The 17,085-nt window shown below is 52.6% G+C and overlaps 2 protein-coding genes and 1 pseudogene across 6 annotated transcripts; 2 read left to right on the plus strand and 1 right to left on the minus strand.

The window, feature by feature from the left end:
• Positions 1 to 277: 277 nt before the first annotated feature.
• SLC5A6 (solute carrier family 5 member 6) lies at positions 278 to 13,457 on the minus strand. 4 transcript variants are annotated; one of them, XM_054727879.1, is made up of 17 exons: positions 13,393 to 13,457; positions 12,318 to 12,382; positions 6,957 to 7,493; positions 6,588 to 6,653; positions 6,201 to 6,252; positions 5,984 to 6,051; positions 5,266 to 5,420; positions 4,726 to 4,866; positions 4,396 to 4,525; positions 3,832 to 3,920; positions 3,342 to 3,454; positions 2,947 to 3,014; positions 2,464 to 2,550; positions 2,143 to 2,324; positions 1,843 to 1,946; positions 1,471 to 1,586; positions 278 to 1,144 (listed from the first exon to the last, which is right to left on the minus strand). In XM_054727879.1, the coding sequence occupies exons 3-17, from the start codon at positions 7,350 to 7,352 to the stop codon at positions 992 to 994; spliced, it is 1,920 nt and encodes a 639-aa protein (XP_054583854.1). In that variant the 5' UTR covers positions 7,353 to 7,493; positions 12,318 to 12,382; positions 13,393 to 13,457; the 3' UTR covers positions 278 to 991. The 4 variants fall into 4 exon arrangements, with proteins under 4 accessions (XP_054583854.1, XP_054583855.1, XP_054583853.1 ...); XM_054727880.1 differs by lacking the exon at positions 13,393 to 13,457 and adding an exon at positions 13,229 to 13,287; XM_054727878.1 differs by lacking the exon at positions 13,393 to 13,457 and adding an exon at positions 12,752 to 13,010.
• Positions 8,868 to 12,821, plus strand: LOC114226667 (nascent polypeptide-associated complex subunit alpha-like; annotated as a pseudogene).
• Positions 13,077 to 17,041, plus strand: ATRAID (all-trans retinoic acid induced differentiation factor). Of its 2 annotated transcripts, none has more exons than XM_008162321.3 (7): positions 13,077 to 13,233; positions 13,914 to 14,035; positions 15,497 to 15,568; positions 15,773 to 15,844; positions 15,943 to 16,064; positions 16,351 to 16,448; positions 16,699 to 17,041. In XM_008162321.3, exons 1-7 carry the CDS (start codon positions 13,135 to 13,137, stop codon positions 16,801 to 16,803), a joined length of 690 nt encoding a protein of 229 aa, XP_008160543.2. In that variant the 5' UTR covers positions 13,077 to 13,134; the 3' UTR covers positions 16,804 to 17,041. The 2 variants fall into 2 exon arrangements, with proteins under 2 accessions (XP_008160543.2, XP_027996045.2); XM_028140244.2 differs by lacking the exon at positions 13,077 to 13,233 and adding an exon at positions 13,662 to 13,781.
• Positions 17,042 to 17,085: the final 44 nt, after the last annotated feature.

Below are 17,085 nucleotides of genomic sequence, written 5' to 3' on the forward strand. Positions count from 1 at the left end.
TCCCTTGCTGCTTCTTGTCCCTGGGGCTGGATAAAGGGACAGACTGAGCCACAGGGATGAGAAGCAGCAGGGAGAGAGGATGTCTCCCACCCTAAGGAGCATGAGCACAATGCTGCCACCTGCAGACATGCCAGGGACATACATGACGTGAAATCTCACGGAGACTGAATTTCCTTTCTCCTTAGAAGACCTGTGCATGGGAAATGAAGGCTCTTATCCTCTCCAGGGATGGGATTGGGGCGGACAAGAGCAGCTGCAGAAAGAACAGGAGCCCAGATTCTAGATCCAATGGCAATTTTTATTCCCTAGGAACAAAGATATGTGGGAAAGGAACTCCAAAAGGAAAACGAGCATGAGTAACAAAATGGTACTAGGGCGGTGTGGCTCAGGAGTGAAGATGGGCACTCCACAGTGAAGCTGGTCATGCCTTGGTTCCTTAGATTAAATCTACGCCATTCCCAAGTGCCCACTGGACGTGGGGCTGGAGGACGTGGGCAGAACGCTTCCCCTACTCTACACAAAGGAGATGAATGTACCTGTCTGTTCTGAGAGGCCTCCCAGGAACAGCAAAACCTCCCTCTCAAGAATGGAGGTAGACAGATAAGAACAGAGGGGCCTGAGTCACCGATAACCTGAAAGCAGTCACAGGGCCCCGTGGCTTCACTGGGCACATGGGAAGTAACAGCACTCTGTGGTGGAGGTGGTCGACCTTGCCAGAACAGGCCCATGGCAGTTGCAACCTGCGCTGCGGGCTCCACCCACTTCAAAGGAACTTTATCCTTTCCCCAGAGGATTCCCTTGTATCTCCTTTTCCAGCAACGCCCTGTCCCATCCTCACACCTCCAAGGCCTGACAGCCTCTAGCACAGACCCCAGGATTACAGAGTCCTTGGGTGTGGGCTCGGTCGTCTGGTCATCCAGCCCTCTGCAGTACACACCAAGTGTGCACCCCTGTACCACAGGGTAGACTGAGGCTGGTGCCCGAGTCCAGATCACAGTGAGGTCTCCTGGACGACGAAGGCGGGGCTGCTCCCTGGGTGGATTGGGCCTTCCTCAGGCTCTGCCACGGCCTCCTTCTCTCTGATGCCCTTCAGCATCCCATTACTCATCTTCTCGGGGAGCACTGTGGTGTCCCCAAAGAAGTCCTGCAGACACAGAGCAAAGCGAGTGAAACAGGGAGCAGCAGACAAAGGGCTGGGGAAGCGACTCCAGCAGAAAAGGTGAGAGACCCTGCTCTGAGCCCAGCAGGAAGGGAGAGCAGCATGAGGGGCGAGGGGAGGAGAGGCCAGCGCCCGGTGCACTCTCCCCGCTCAGACCCCTCTGCCCACCAGGCCAGAGCTCTCCTGAGGCAAATACCAGAAAAAGGGGCGCTGGGTGGGGGAGGAAGCAAAGGGATGGAAGGGAACGCGGAAGGTTCGGCGGTGGTCTGGAGAGGGAAGGAGGGGGGCAATCTGGACAATAAGGGCGCTACCTGGCTGTGGCTTTTGCAGTGAAGTCGCTTCTGACAGGACACAGGCAGGAGGGCAAGGAGTCTTGGCAACACGGGGTAAATAGTCCGAGGGTTCAAGGTCCGGCCCCGCATTCCCCCTGAAGGTCAAGGTGCTTGAGTGTTACCAGGTAACCAGTGTACACAACCCAGAAAGCCCTGTTCTCAGGGCTCCCAGCTCCAGCCCTGCCCACTTGGCTGGAGCTCAGCCAAGAAACCTGATGGTTAAAGATACCCGGCGCCTACAAGGAGAAGGTGGGGTCAATTCGCACCCCCCCCCCCCGGCCCCGAGTCCAGATTCCCTGAGCGCCCTCCCTGTCCATCCTCTCCTGGGTGATCCCTCCCACACCCTCTCACCAGTGAGGAGACTGACAAGCAGGCCCACCACAATGACTGTGGTGGAGTTGTGAGCGCTGTACCATAGGTATGACAGGGAGTAGAGCCGCTGCAGTCCGGTGGGCCTGAGGAGACGGAGCGGGAGGACAATTCTGTGACAGGGTATTCCTTGCCACCTGGCTCCACTCACCTGCAGGTCCTAGGTTCCTGGGATCCAACATTTCCCTGGGGTTTCCTTATCAGGGCCCCTGGGAAACCCCTCAAAAATGAGCTATTCTCCCTAAGGCTCCCCAAGGAGAAAGCTAGTGAGGCCCAACTCACCTGGAGAGGGTGGTCGAGGGCATCAGCGTGGTCCTGGCGATGGTGGACAGATTGCTGGGCAGGGAAAAGTGGGACCCATTCAAGGGCGAGGGTGCCATGCCAGAGCCCATTCTGGTCACTATGCTCCCAATGCCGATCCAGAAGGCCATGATGAGTCCAGCCAACAGGCCCACAATGGCACCCTGCCAAAGACGGCACACTCTCGTCACAATGCCAGCCCTACCAACCTCCACACGTTCCCAGCACTCATGGTGACGGCCCTGCCGAGCCATCTCCCAGGTCCGTCCCTGCATGTGACAGGGGAGCCAGACGGTCACTCACAGGCGGGTTGGCACAGGGAAAGAACATCCCAAGGCAGAAGAGTCCGAGCAGCGGCCCCCCAACCATGCCAAAGATGCTGATGGCTGCCTGTGGAGAACAGGGTTGGGAAGAGAACACATAGGCTCAGCGACCCCAGCCTCACCAGCATGGCCTCAGAGCCCTCTGGCCGGATCTGCCCGCCTAGCTCTCCGACCCAGCCCCGTGCTCCCGGTCAGGATTCCAGACGTCAGGAATGGGAAAGGGAAAGTGCTCTGGGCTCTCCTCTGAAGTTGATCCTTAGTGTCTCAGAGCCAACAACGTCCCAGGAATGACCCTGGGGCTTCCGGCTACTTGAATCTGTTTACAGCTAAAGGCAGTCCATCAAAGCAGAATTTCTGATGCCTGCCCCTCGGTCATTCCCTTCACAATAGCTACCTCCTCAATTTCCAGTTTCAATCTGCTCCTTTTCTCCCCCAAATGGCTTGCTTCCCCCACAGTCATTACCTGCAGCACTGGTCCCATCTGGGAGGAGATATAGGCCATCCCCAGACAAAGCAGCCCATAACTACAGGCTGGGAAGAGAAGGGAGGAAACAGGTGGGTTAGCACACTACAAAGGGGAGGGAAGGAGAGCAAAGTCCTTCCCAGAGGAATCACTACTCTGTGTCGTTGGAAACAGGCACACACTCCATGCCCCGACTCCAGGTCCCTCCCAACCTGTCCTCACACCTGTCTGACTCAGATCCCGGGAAGTGCCCTGAGCTGGGCACGAGGCTGTGTGCTCCACTCGGCCAGCAGCGAATGCTGAGCCCGGCTACAGCTGGTGCTTTAAAGCACACCATGACCGTGCTTAGGGCGAATCCGAGCAAGACGTGACTGAGGGAGGAAGCATCATCTCACCAAGGATTCTGGAAAGCATGGTGGCCCGGGCTTCTGAGAACCGAGGGAACCAGGGTCGAACCAGGTCTTCCATCGTAACAGTTGCCAGTGAGTTAAAAGCAGAGGAGATGGTGCTGAAAGGAGGAAGAGAAAGACAAGGTGCACTGAGAGAAACAAACGAACAAGGGAGGCTATTGAGGGACAGTGCCCTGGAGGTAGAGGACACGTGCAGCCAAAAAACCTTCCTCCCAGGTGGCAGCCGAGGAAGAGGCCCGGAAGGTAAGGGCACGTGACCTTTTCTGAGTGGGGTACAGGTTTTATTCTGTAGATCAACTGCTATTATAAAACAAAAGAAGACTCCTTTATCAAAGAGGACATGCTCTGTCCTACACAGATGAGCTGCCCCTCATCACCCAGAAGGATGGCATAACGAGGGATCGTCCCCTCTGCCCGTCACTCTGTACTAAGCAGGGCCAGCTGCGCCGAGCCCGAGGGAAAGGGTCAGAGGTACCTGAGGGAGCCACTGAAGAGGCAGGCAACGAAGAGCCCAGGCAGGCCGGGCAGGTCCCGCAGGAGATCCATCACAAAGTACAGCACGAACTGCGGGCAGAACACAATGCACAGCTCTCCTGAGGGGAGCCCCTCCCCAGAGCAGGACGCACAGGAAGCCCCCTGTACGTGCCCCAGCCAGCCGGATCATCAGGAAGAGGGCCAGGCACTGAGGGTGACCCCACAGTAAGAAGAGAGAAAATGGACTCTGGAAAGAGGACGCAGTTCGCACCCCAACACACTGGCCGCCTTGTTGAGCCTCTTTTCTCTATGAAGGGAGGCTGTTGGGGGGGTTACATGAGACCAGGTGGTGGCAGCTCCCAGCAAGGCATATGTGCCCCGTGGTGAGCCACCCAGCAGGGTGAGCCACGTGACCCTCACCAAATGGAGAGAATCCGAGTGGAAAAGAACGCAGATCCACTTGCTGCCCAGGGTGGGGGTCCTTTCTGCAGCCGCCCAGACACGCCTCCTCAGGGGCCCAGCTGACCCTTCCTGGCACAGAAGGCGGCCAGGAAGGCCTTCTCACCTGGTCGGGCGCTGCCGCAGACTGCTGGGTGCTCATGGGATACTCCTTGTAGTAGGTGAACATGACCAGGCCAATGAGGCAGCTCATGCAGAGGACCAGCTGCTGGCAAGGGAAGACCGCATAGCAGGAGCTGCACGAGGCCAGGGGAGAGAGGGGGCTTAACAGATATCCTCAAGCATGTCCCCGAGCACCAAAAAGCAGACTCACGTCCTGACCCCATTGGGGGCCTGTGAGCTCTGACATCCTGTCCCCACCCAGACTGCCTCCATGGACCTAGGGCCCACTCTCTCCCTCCAGCCCTTGCTCCCACCCTCCTGTCCATGTGCTCACAGTATAGCAGCCTTCTCCGTGCGGGAGCTGAGGTAGCGCTGCACCTGCGCCTGGTTCACCCCATACAAGGAGAGCATCATGAAGACACCCCCGAAGGCCAAGGTCCAGAAAGTGTGCCGCACGAAAGGGTCCGGATCTAGCCTGCAATAAACGCCACCGGTCACTGTGCCATAGCCCCAGAGAGACCCGGCCTTCCGCACTCTCCTGGGGGCTCAGCGGGGAGCAGAGACACCACTGTGAGGGCTAAGGAGCTGCTGAAGGCAAGCACTGGATGGACCCAAGAGAGGGTAGCAAGTTGGAGCGAGGGCTCCATTTCTCCAACCTGCGGCCTCATCCCAGGTACTAAAAACATCCTGAACCCCCTTGACCACCAGCCACACCCGTGACCAGCCCCCACATCTGCCGTGCCGGCTTCCCACCTGTCTCAGTGCCGCACCTAAGGCTTCCACAGCTTGCCCTCTGCTTACAACCCTGAGCTCAGACTCTAGGATAGGTCCAGCTCCTAGGCGCGAGACCCATAGGCATGAGGGGTGTACTTACTCGATCCCAGAGATATGGCCATGCTGGGAAGCCACAGCCCACACACGCTCCAAGCCGCCCACCTTGGCCGACCCCACAATGATAACCGCCAGCTGCCCTAGGAACATGACCAGTGTCTGGAACACATCTGTCCAGATGACTGCCTTCAGCCCACCCTGTAAGAAAAAGCGCATGCCTGACACAAATGTCTTCAAAACCACCCAAGGACACCCTACCACCGGCAAGGGCACTATACTGCTGCCAGGGGCACAACTACTGAGACCCCGCTGACATCATTTCACCCCATCCCCTACCTTCATCTGCCATCCCCTCTACTACATCCCACCCACCATAATCCCATCCCATCTCTTACATCTCATTTTATTCCACCTTTTCGCCTATATTCTTTTTTGTGTGTGTTAATCCTCACTCAAGGATATTTTTCCACTGATTTTTAGGAAGAGTGGAAGAGAGAGGGAAAGACAGAGAGAAACATCGATGTGAGAGAAACACATCAATTGGTTGCCTCCTGAATGAGCTATGGGGGCCTGGGCTGGGAGGAGCCTGCAACCAAGGTCCCTGCCCTTGACAGGAATTAAATCTGGGACTCTTTGGTCCACAGGCTCAACTATGTTCTTACCATCCTACCTCTTTATCTCACCCATCCCTTCTTTTCCTTTTCTTCCCATTCCCTCCTTACTTTATCTCTCCTCCCTCCCCTAAGACTTCCTGCACTTACCAGAGCAGTGTAGACAGTACAGACAATGCCTAGGGTCAGCACTGACAGCCAAATATCAAAGCCAGTCACTGTAGAGATAAAAGTCACACTTGTGTCTCTGGGAGAGGATTGCCAGGAGGGGAAGCCAGAGAAGCCCAGGCAAGACAGGAAGCATCTGGTCACCTGCCCTCCCAAAGGAGCTTCCCCAGCCTGGGAGCCAGGGGCTTGGACTCCTCACCTGCATTGAGCGCCAGTGATGGTGCGTAGAGCACAACTCCCATGTAGATCACCTGTTGGGTATGAAAAGGAGAACGTGAGGGGAAGAGGAGATGAGGGTGGGCAGAGGAGGAAAGATGGACCTCAGCTCCAATAGCCCAACGGCCTCCTCTCCCCTAGCCTCACTACCCTCTCCCTTCTGCCAAAGCGTGGCTGCTGCCACCCTGCTCTCCGTGCTGGAACTTAAAGGGACGGAAAGTAGCGTGCCTCTGGGGCTTCAGTAACACTGAGCCCGAGCAGGAACTTTAAACGCCAGTTTGAGAGCAGGGAGGCTCCAACTGCCGCAGCATGCCTGAGTTCAGGTCCCCCTCCCGTGCCTCGGGCTCAATTCTAGCCTCATTCTACTTACCATCTGAAAGATGAAGGTAATGGTCCCACAAACCCGCACAGTCTTATTGAATCGGAGCTCCAGGTACTAGGTAGTATAAAAAAATAAGAAGAAGGTATTCGTCCCTATTCCACCCCCAATTTCCCTCAAGAGGTCCAGAAACACAAGGGAATATCCAATTCATATCCACTCTTGGCCCAGCTCAGTACAGCACCCTCCTCCCCCAATCTGGCCTCACCAGAAAGAACCTATGAACACAGGACATGGTGCTGTCACTCTCATTAGGCAGAGGCAATCTGGGGCTCCAGAGCCCTCATCTGTGCCCTGTTCCTCCTCTCCTTCCCCGAGAACCTGAGGGTTCAATGTGCTCCTCCCTTCCTCTCCGCTTACCTCATAGGCGCTGGTGAGATGCAGACGGTAGAAGATAGGGATGAAGATGTGTGCAGGGATCAGCAGCCCCAGGAAATAGGAGCAGCCCAGGAACCAATACTGGGTCCCAAATCGGTAGATCTCGGACGGCACACCCAGGATGGCCACAGCTGACTGGAAGGTGGCCAGCAGGGACAGCGCTACGGGGAGGCAGCCCATTTTGCGGTCGGCCATCTGCAGCTGACCGATGGTGTGCCGGCCCCAGCCACGGCAGGCATGGTAGAGCCCAATGGCAAGGGAGAGAACGAGCAGCAGGACGAAGACCACATAGTCCACAGGGGAAAAGGAGGTGGATTTTACGGTGCTTGTGTTAGAAGCCGGGGGGAGAGGAGCGGAGGTGGTCACCCCCACTCTCATGTTCTCACTGTCTATGACCTGCAGCTACTTGCTGCTCCTGGGCTGCCACTCGGCTGGGCAGTGGCAAGCCGGCGGCTACCACCTGGCTCTCAAGCAGGTTTCAGTCTTCCTTCTCCACCAAGTGACACAGTCCAGGGTGACCTGCAAAGGAATCAGCTGCTAGTCAGGCCTATCGTGCCTTCGTGGCCCCCCAGTGCGGGCCTGTGAGTCCCATACCCGCCAAACGTGGACCAGCCACTTCGGTGGCAGACCTTGAAAGTCTGGAGGTCTCAGTTTGAAAAAGGTAGGGAGGAAGCAGCAGAGTGAGACAGCCGATGCTACAGAACAGTAAGAAGCTAGGACAATTCCAGGACACGTGGAATAGGGAAATTGAGACAGAAGGTCCCAGTGCGCTCTCCCTCCAGCGAGCATGCCTATGCCATTCCCTTCCCCTCTCTTTCCCCCACAGGCACGTGTCCCCTGACCTCGAAGGGACCCCATGAGACTTGCAATCAGGGGAGCAAAGGGCAGCAGCAACTCGCCCTGGGCTCACCCCCCGAACCTGATCCAAGACCCTCTTTCCTCTGACTGCCCAGTGAGCCAAAGCAGCCCAGCCTAGGCTCTCCTACTGCTTCTTCCATGCCCTTCCTGGTTTCACTGCCCTGAGTATGCTTTTACTGCGATCAATACATTCTTGCTTGCTTCTCTACATTTTGTCTCTTTTTAAAAATATATATATATTTTATTGATTTTGTAAAGAGAGGAAGGGAGAAGTATAGAGAGTTAGAAACATCGATGTGAGAGAAACATTGATCAGCTGCCTTCTGCACACCCCCTACTGGGGATGTGCCCGCAACCAAGGTACATGCCCTTGACCGGAATCGAACCTGGGACCTTTCAGTCCGCAGGCCGACACTCTATCCACTGAGCCAAACTGGTCAGGGCAACATTTTGTCTCTTGATTGAAATTTTTCCTTCAAGAGTCGAGGTCTCCTCCTCTCCCCAGTAACACCAGGAGATAACTACTTGGCCAACACCTTTTTGAGCATGCACAGATGTGAAATACAAGAACCTTCTTAGGTCTCCACCCCATAACAAAAGAAAAATCAACTCTAGCTCCTGTTTTTTATCAGATTTCTCTGCCTCAGCCCCCACTTGTAGGCACAGACCCAGACACTACAATATACTAAGCCAGCAGAGCCCAACCTGGCGCCACAGCCCAGTGGGGAAGAAGAAATGGAGACTAATAACAGCATGGTTTTCTCCGTTCCCCTGACCTCAACTCCCTCTTCCCACGATTCCCAGTTTCTTCATGCTGACAGCACCCCTTCTCAGCACTGATTCCCATCCCAAGGAGATCATCTCCATGGCAGTCCCAAACTCCATTCCGGGCATCGCCAGGTCAACCACTCCATTCTCCCCAACACTGCTAGCCCTGCCACTTATCTCTCAGCTCCTCTACCTGTAACACCACAATCAATAGCAGATCATGGAAGAGAAGTGGGATTCAAAAGTGAGAGGGGTTCCCTGCACAAAATGCCGGGTGAAGCCACACAAAGCATCCCTATTGCACAGCAGGAGCGGCCACAGCCCCGGCGGAGACCGGCTCTGGAACAGAATCTGACAGTGATGAATCAGTGGCAGAGCCCGAGGAACAGACTCCACACAGGCCACCCAAGCCCAGCTGGCAGCAGCAGCTGAAATCAATGAAAAGGCACGGAAGGCTCTGTCCAAACTGGGTCTTCAACAGGTTACGGGGGTTCCTGGGGTCACTATCTGGAAATCTAAGAATATCCTCTTTGTCATCATAAAATCAGACGTCTACAAGAGCCCAGCTTCAGATATCTACATAGTTTCTGGGGAAGCCAAGATCAGGATTTATCTCAACAAGCACCACTAGCAGCTGCTGAGAAATTCAAGTTTAAGTTGAAGCTGTCTCAAACATTAAATAAAACACAGACTCCAACTGTACAAAATTGAAGAGGAAGAGGTTGATGAAAAGGTGTGACAGTTAAGGACATAAAATTAAAACAAGACTGCCCGACCTGGTGTGGCTCAGTGGTTGAGAGTCGACCTATGAACCAGGAGGTCTGGGTTTGATTCTTGGTCAAGGCACATGCCTGGGTTGCAGGCTCCATCCCCAGTGCGGGGCATGCAGGAGGCAGCCAATCAATGATTCTCTCTCATCATTGATATTTCTCGCTCTTTCTTCTTCTCCCTTCCTCTCTGAAATCAATCTATAATAATAAAAGCGTAACATGCTAATTAGATCGGGCGTCATTCCGGATGAAGCCAAGGCCAGAGGGAAGCCCAGGTCCTGGGTGCCTGCTGGCGGCCTGAGCGAAGCCAGGGTCCCGGGTGCCAGAGGGAAGCCGGTGCCGGCAGCTGGGGGAAGGAAAGCCTACTCTTGCATGAATTTCGTGCATCAGGCCTCTGGTAAAAATATATTAAAAATAAATAAACACTCTTTAAAAAATAAAAATGAGGACTTTTTTTTTTTTTTAGTTTCAAAAGAGTAACAACTGCAGCTTGGTTTGAAATTTGTCCTGTTTCTATCATTAATAAAGTATGCCTTCTTGAAAAAACAGTGAGAGGGCAATGTGCTGGGTCCAGCAGTTCAGAGTTAGGATCATAGAAGCAAACCAGCCAAGGAGCTGGGGCCAGGGGAACAGCCAGGGAGAGCGGTCTTACCCTGCTGGGGCAGACAACTTACCTAGAGACGCAATCCCGGTCTGAGGCTAGCTGCCTGGAGAAGCTGTGTCTGAAGCTAGGCAGACTGAAGGTCTGGCTCTATATAAGCAGCTATTGCTGAGATCAGGAATTGGAAGGCGAAGGGAAACTCAGCAGCTGTTTATTCTGGCCCCTTCAGGGAACCAATCACTGTGATCCAAATGGCCCTATTTCCTGATGACCCCCAAACTCTAGCTCCAGAACGGGAACCAGGGAGCTCACAGGCAACAACATTCCTAGATGGATTAGGCTTTCACTCTAAGTCACACCCGTGTCCTAGAGGGAACTGGAAAGGAGGGGCTGAAAGAGGGGAAAGTTACCTTTCTGACTCCCAAACAAGAGATACTAATCCTCAAAGAATATGCCATTGTGCTTAGAACAAGGACAGGATCATAGTATTTAAAAACTTAAAGGGATCTTAAGAGATCACTAAGTAACACCCTCATTTACAAAGATACCAGGCTGAGATAACGCTGATCTTTTCAAACTACAGGGCTGATTGTCGCCAGAGGCTAGATTAGAACCCAGGACTAGTGATTGCCCCACCCATCCACTCTCCATGTATACCACACGGTCTTTAGAGACTTTCCTACGTTTTCAACCTTTTTCATCTCCTGGCACACACAAACCTAATTACTAAAATTTCACCAGTGGGCCAATCCTTACTAACTAGGACAGAAAGAGAATGTTCATTGTAGTCAGTCATTTGTGGAACAAAGTTTAGATTTCAACTAGTCTAGACACATATCATGCCTGATGGGCATGGATCAGTGATTGAGCACTGACTTATGAACCTGGAAGTCACAGTTCAATTCCCGGTCAGGGCACACGCCCAGGCTGCAGGCTCCATCCCCAGTGGGGCACATGCAGGAGGCAGCCAGTCAGTGATTCTCTCTCATCATTGATGTTTCTATCTCTCTCTGAAATCAATAAAAATATATTTTTAAAAAATAGACACAGATCATTATACGCGAAGCCTTCTGTTCTTGCCCAGTCGGAGAGCCTGGCTGTCTTCGGGCTCTCCCACACTGTGTTCTTGGGCAGATGTTGCCTGCTGGACTGATAGATATGGCCTCACACCAATGAAACCTGAACTCTGAAACTCCTGGGGCCAATGAGAGAGGAAATCAAAGCTGGCAACTCTTGGATCACATGTTACAAATGTCAGTACTCGGAACAATGTTCCCAGTAGGCCACTGTGGTTTAACCTAAAGATGCCCTGGGTCTTTGTAGATTGCAACATTGAGTTTTCTCACTCCTCTAGCAAATCTTTTACTGCTGTGATAGAGGTGACTGGAACTACTGGAAAGTAAGAGATGGTGCTGTGTGCAAATAGAAGGTGTAGTGGTAAAGGGTCAGTGATATGGATAGGCAGGTATTTGGGGAAAGGAAGATTCTAGTATAAACTAGAACACAGGCGTACAGAAATGGAGACAGCTGGAGAAAACTGACAGGGCTTTCTGATAAGCATGGGGAACCCTCCTAGATGGCCATCTAGACAAGACAGAAAAAAACTTGACCCAGGAAAAAAGTCTTCATGAGACATGATTCTAAGAACAGGGCAGTGGCTAACAATTCTACACTGATCCAAACCCGATGGCCTTGTATCTCTCTGAAAGACTGTGAATCAAAAGTAAGAACTGAGATGTTTCATTAAAATTGTAATACACAGGGCACAGATAGCTGGCCGTGGGCCCCTTTTAAAATGCCTAAGACAAGGAAGATAATCTTTTCCACCACCCTACCCCTACCCTCACTTCAGTCACAAACTACACTGGATTGCTTGGACTCCTGCAAAGGATACCGGGCCACAGCGGGACCAAGCGTCCCAAAAAGATTCCTTCAAAATCTTGTGCCTAGAATTCCTCAAGGTTTGAAAGGTTTTAGGGGCCCTCACTAAAATGTTAATTTTTAATTTACAACTTAATGCTAATTTTATTTTCTAAGGCCTTAATTCTCGGCCTCAGCATTGCCACCCCGCACCTTTTTTTTTTTTTTTTTAATACTTTATTGATTTTATTACAGAGAGGAAGGGGGAAGGATAGAGAGCTAGAAAGATCGGAGCAGCTGCCTCTTGCACACCTCCTACCGGGGATGTGCCCGCAACCAAGGTACATGCCCTTGACCGGAATGGAACCTGGGACCTTTCAGTCCGCAGGCCGACGCTCTATCCACTGAGCCAAACCGGTTAGGGCCCCGCCCCGCACCTTTGGCCAGAGCCCCGGGCACCCTAGGACCGCGCTCCCCTTCCCTTACCTCGTGGCTCAGACGGCGCTAGGAGGTCCCGCCGTTCTACCTGAGGTCAGCATCGCTCCCCTTTTCTGGGAAGGGAAAGGAGACGAGGCTGTAGGGGAGCATCTCTCCCGCCCCGACCTCCTGCCCCCGCGTGCTCTCGGGACGGAGGTGAAGGGGACAGGGTGCCCGAAGCGTCTCCTCCCGCCAGGGCTCGCCCTTCGCCCTCCATTCCTCCACGCTCCGATCCTCTTCATTTCCCGCTCCCCACCTCCCCTCCACGGGCGGGGTGGCAAGGACTACCAACCACTTCGTCGCCCGCACCTACGATTTTCCTGGGACCCGCGCCGGGCGCCGGGCACTGGGCACCGGGCACCCCGCCCCCTCGCCTCTCGGTCCCGCCCTCCTCGCTCCCACGCGGTGCTCCACAGCCTTCCGGCTGCCCCCGACCTGCCCACCTGCCGGGTCTCCACGCCGGGGTCTGGCCGCCCGCCAAGGGCTGGCTCGCGGCACGCGCGCCGGGTGTGAGCCGGGCCCCGCCCCTGCCCGCCCCGCCATGTCGCCTGGGGGTTGGCGGTGTAGCCCAGAGACCCGGCGGAGACGCGCCCTCGGCGTCCCGGCGCAAGGCTCTCGGGGGTGGAAGGGGGAGCAGGAGAGGGGCAGGCCAGTTTCCCCTAACGAGGCCTGGGGCGCACGGAGGAGAAAGTGGACCCCGGCGGGCAGCGACACCCCCTAGTCCAGCCGGGCCAACCGGCCGGCAACCCCCTAGTCCCCGCCCCCCGGGGGCGGAGCCACCGCGCCAGTCTCGCGAGAGCTGAGAAGGACACCGAGGGCCGGAAAAATGTCCCCTCGCGGTCCGGGCGGCCCTCCGATCCCGCTGCCCTGGGCCGCGGCCCTGCTCCTCGCTCTGCGCGTGGGAAGGGCTCTGGCGCTACCCGAGGTACAGCAGCGGGTCCGAGGGCCGCCTGAGGCGGAGGCGCTGGGCCGGCGTGTGTCGCGCTCGCCGACCTCGGCCCTCCCCGGCCGGCCCGCAGCGCCGATTTTGCCCTTGAGGCCTTCCCAGCCCCAGCCCAGCGGGCTCCCGCTCCAGATGACTCACTCTGCGCAGGTTTCCCAGCCCTGCCGAGGTCCCAAGACCTTTCAACTTTGACCTCCTCGCGCCTGGATCTTTGAATAACTTAAGTTCTTTCTGCGGATGAGCCCTTTGGCTCTTCCGCAGGCTCTCCACGCACGAATGCCGCAGTGTGGAGTGCGGTGGCCGGACTGTGCTTTCTGTAATGCTTGAGGAGTGTGTACCTGCAGTCCTTTCACACCCCGCCAAGCCCCGCTGTCAGGTTGCAAAGTTTACTGGGGAGGACATAATAAATGTGTCCCGATAGTGATCTTCAAGAACGAGAGCTTTCCCCGGGTGTGGTCTGGTGCTGAGAGGCTCTGGTGCGCTGATTTGGCGCCTGGGAAGACAGGCGTCTGGTGAAACCTGATACAAAGGTAGAACACGTCCCCTCTGTTCGAGGAATTCTGGAGAGGTGTACTGGCATGTAACTTTGGATCCCTGTTTGTTCTTTCTTGGCTTTTTTTTTTTTTTTCCCCTGGGTCGTAATAGTTTTCTCTCTCCCGCAGGTATGCATCCAGTGCCCAGGGAGTGTGCGGAATTGGTCAAAAGTGGCCCTTTATTGTAAGCAGACGCCAGAGCTAATGTTGCACGCCCGCTGCTGCCTGAATCAGAATGGCACCATCCTGGGGTGAGGGAGAGGACTTCGCTGGATAGTGGAAAAGAGTTCCAAACCCAGATTCGTCAAGGCTTGCCTGATTGGCTTTTGGGATAAATATTGGTGCCTATTTTGGAGGCATCTCGGCCATAATTCTCAGACTTCTAAACCTGTTATAGCATTCTTGGCTAGGTAAACAACCCTGTGGTTCATCCTGGTTGAAACTACATACAAGCCTTTTTTTTTTTTTTAATGTTTTCATTTATTTTAGGGAGAGGGGTAGAAACATCAATGAGAGAGAACCAGCTATCACCTTCCTCTTGCATGCTCCCTACTACTGGGGATTGGATTCCAACAGTGACCTGCTTCTTTAATTCCAGCATCTTTTGTGAATTCTCCTTACTACTAAATACCACAGTAGTATTTTTTTTTACTCCCACTAATCCTTAATGTCTGCACTAATCAATTTTATTTATAAACTGCCCTGTGATTTATTTCATACTAGAGGCCCGGTGCCTGGCCTGCACCCTCTTGCAATCTGGGACCCCCCAGGGGATGTCAGACTGCCGGTTTCCACCCGACCCCCACAGGCCAGGCCGAGGGACCCCACCAGTGCGCCATCTGTTGGGGGAGGGCTCCAGGGCGTGTCCTGCTGGTCTAGCCTAGTCCGGATTAGCCAGACCCCAGTAGCAAGTTAACCTACCCATCAGAGCATCTGCCCCCTGATGGTCAGTGCACATCCTAAAGACTGGTGGAATAGTTCTACCATGGTTGGACACTTAGCATATTAGGCTTTTAATGTTTATATTGATCCTATTTTTGGTCTTGTTCTCCTACTACATAGTAAGCCATTTGAAAGCTTAAAAAAAAAAAAAGCTAAGATACTGAGGGTTTTATTTTTATATTCCAAATTTCTGCAGTTATGTAGGTGTTCCATAAATATCTGTAGACTAGAGGAACAGACAGCAATAGATACTGAAGAAAATAATGTGGCATGCTCCTTAATATCCAGTGTTTTACATCCAATCTGGTAGAAAATGCACTTGGAAAAAAATTTCGATTATGTGATTTGCATTTTTTTTTTCCATTTGAAGGTCCTTTGTGTATCTGAGGGCATATCATAATATGAGATTCACTAATCTAGACAAGAAACAAATTTCTTCCAATATATGCATAGATACAAAGAATTTTCTGCCATGATGGAAATATTCCATTTCTATACCATTCAATATGGTAGCTGTTACCCACATGTTAATGGTTAAACACTGAAATTTGGCTAGTGCAAATGAGGGACTGAATTTATATCAGTAGCTACATGTAGCTAGTTAGTGGTGACTAGATTGGGCAGTGCAGCATTAAAACATCTACTACAGCACCTAGTTTGTAGCCCTGAACACATCTGTGTTCAACTAATATTTAGCAGGAAAAGGGATGTATTGGCCTCTAATGGATAAAGAGAGACACGTAGTTACACTGATTACCTTATTTCCTCAGGCTGGATCTCCAGAACTGTTCTCTGAAGGACCTTGGTCCAAACTTTCCTCAAGCACATACAGCTGTCATCATGTAAGTGGTTAGTTATCCTCCTTACCAAAAAGTGACTCTGACGAAGGGTTGATGGGAAAGTTTTTGAGGATGTACTCCTCAAAAAATGTTTGAATGCTGATACCTAAACTTGGACAGCTCAGAATGAGAACTGGAATACCAGTCCAGGAAGTTGTGTTAACAGTGTTTTTCTAAAGCACAGTGCTAACGGTGTGTGCTTTTCAGAGACCTGCACGCAAACCCCCTCAAGGATGACTTGGCCAACACCTTCCATGGCTTTATCCAGCTCCAGACTCTGTGAGTAAAGTATGGGGTTGTGGAGAGAATCAAAGAGGGGCAGTGGTGTGAGCTCAGCAACGTGGGTTGCATATTAAGACTGCTTGTGTTGTGTTCAGGATACTACCACCAGATGTCAACTGTCCTGGAGGTATTAATGCTTGGAATACTGTCACATTTTACCCAAACAACCAAACCTGTGAAGGACAAAGGAACCTTTGCAATAGCACTGGGGACACAGGTATGCTGTCTCGTCTCCACCCTTTTGGGCACCTGCCTTTCCTCCTTTGGATTCTCCCCCTTAGATCAAAAGATAGGAAAATTGCTTATGTGCCTTCTTGTTCACGCTTCTGAGGCCATAACCCCTTGGAAAGAAAGGATCTTAAAATATATTTGTATTATTATGTTCTGATTATCTATAACCTTTTTTCTCCTTTGACATGGAAATAATTGAATCTAAATTGAAGTAGATATTTGAGAAATATAATGAGATCCAGTGATGTTCTCTGTTTCTCTCTGACTCCCAGAAATATGTCCTGAGAATGGATCTTGTGTGCCTGATGGTCCAGGTCTTTTGCAATGTGTTTGTGTTGATGGTTTCCATGGCTACAAGTGTATGCGCCAGGTGAGGAATTAATTCTTCTAATTAGGGATAAGAGAAATGCATAGAGCAAACCCTCTCAGAAAGAAGAGCCATAAGACCAGGAGTTGATGCAAATCACTTAGTGAAGGAAACTCTGAAAGAATTGCCCTGGATGAGGGATAGGTATACTAGGGAAAAACTGGGTGTTAGGATGTAGCCCTTGGAGTAACACAATATGAGGTATATGAGGTTTTTTTTTTGTGTTTTTTTTTTTTTAATATTTTATTCACAGGGCTCGTTCTCGCTGCTTATGTTCTTTGGGATTTTGGGATCCACCACATTATTCATCTCCATCATTCTTTGGGGAACCCAACGCCGGAAAGCCAAGGCTTCATGAACTACCTCTTCCTACTGACGTAAAGATCATCCCACTCTATCTTAGCCCAGCCAGGGAGACTTCCCTCCTCGACAGGCTGGTCCGAGGAGCCTCCGCAAGGAGAAGGCCACAGTTGGAAGGAAGATAGAACATTGCACAATGCTGGAGTGTCACACTCCAATCGAGGAGTGGACTAGTCCCAGTTCCCATTTGTGCTGTTAACGATAATAAACTTTTTTTTTTTTTTTAGAGGAAGGTACCCCGGCTTTGTGTGTTTCTTGGTTGGGGTGGAAGTGGGTTTGA

This window comes from Eptesicus fuscus, chromosome 16, assembly GCF_027574615.1.
Source record: "Eptesicus fuscus isolate TK198812 chromosome 16, DD_ASM_mEF_20220401, whole genome shotgun sequence".
NCBI classification, from domain to species: domain Eukaryota; kingdom Metazoa; phylum Chordata; class Mammalia; order Chiroptera; family Vespertilionidae; genus Eptesicus; species Eptesicus fuscus.

Bases quoted from the DNA above. Each gene is read 5' to 3' on its own strand.
- SLC5A6 (XM_054727879.1), bottom strand. From the start codon at position 7,352: ATGAGAGTGGGGGTGACCACCTCCGCTCCTCTCCCCCCGGCTTCTAAC. The intron at 6,253-6,587 runs GTAAGTAGAATG...CATACCCAACAG, and splicing joins TTACCTTCATCTTTCAGATG to GTGATCTACATGGGAGTTGT. The intron at 6,052-6,200 runs GTGAGGAGTCCA...TTATCTCTACAG, and splicing joins ATCACTGGCGCTCAATGCAG to TGACTGGCTTTGATATTTGG.
- ATRAID (XM_008162321.3), top strand. From the start codon at position 13,135: ATGTCCCCTCGCGGTCCGGGCGGCCCTCCGATCCCGCTGCCCTGGGCC. The intron at 13,234-13,913 runs GTACAGCAGCGG...TCTCTCCCGCAG, and splicing joins GGGCTCTGGCGCTACCCGAG to GTATGCATCCAGTGCCCAGG. The intron at 14,036-15,496 runs GTGAGGGAGAGG...TTATTTCCTCAG, and splicing joins CAGAATGGCACCATCCTGGG to GCTGGATCTCCAGAACTGTT.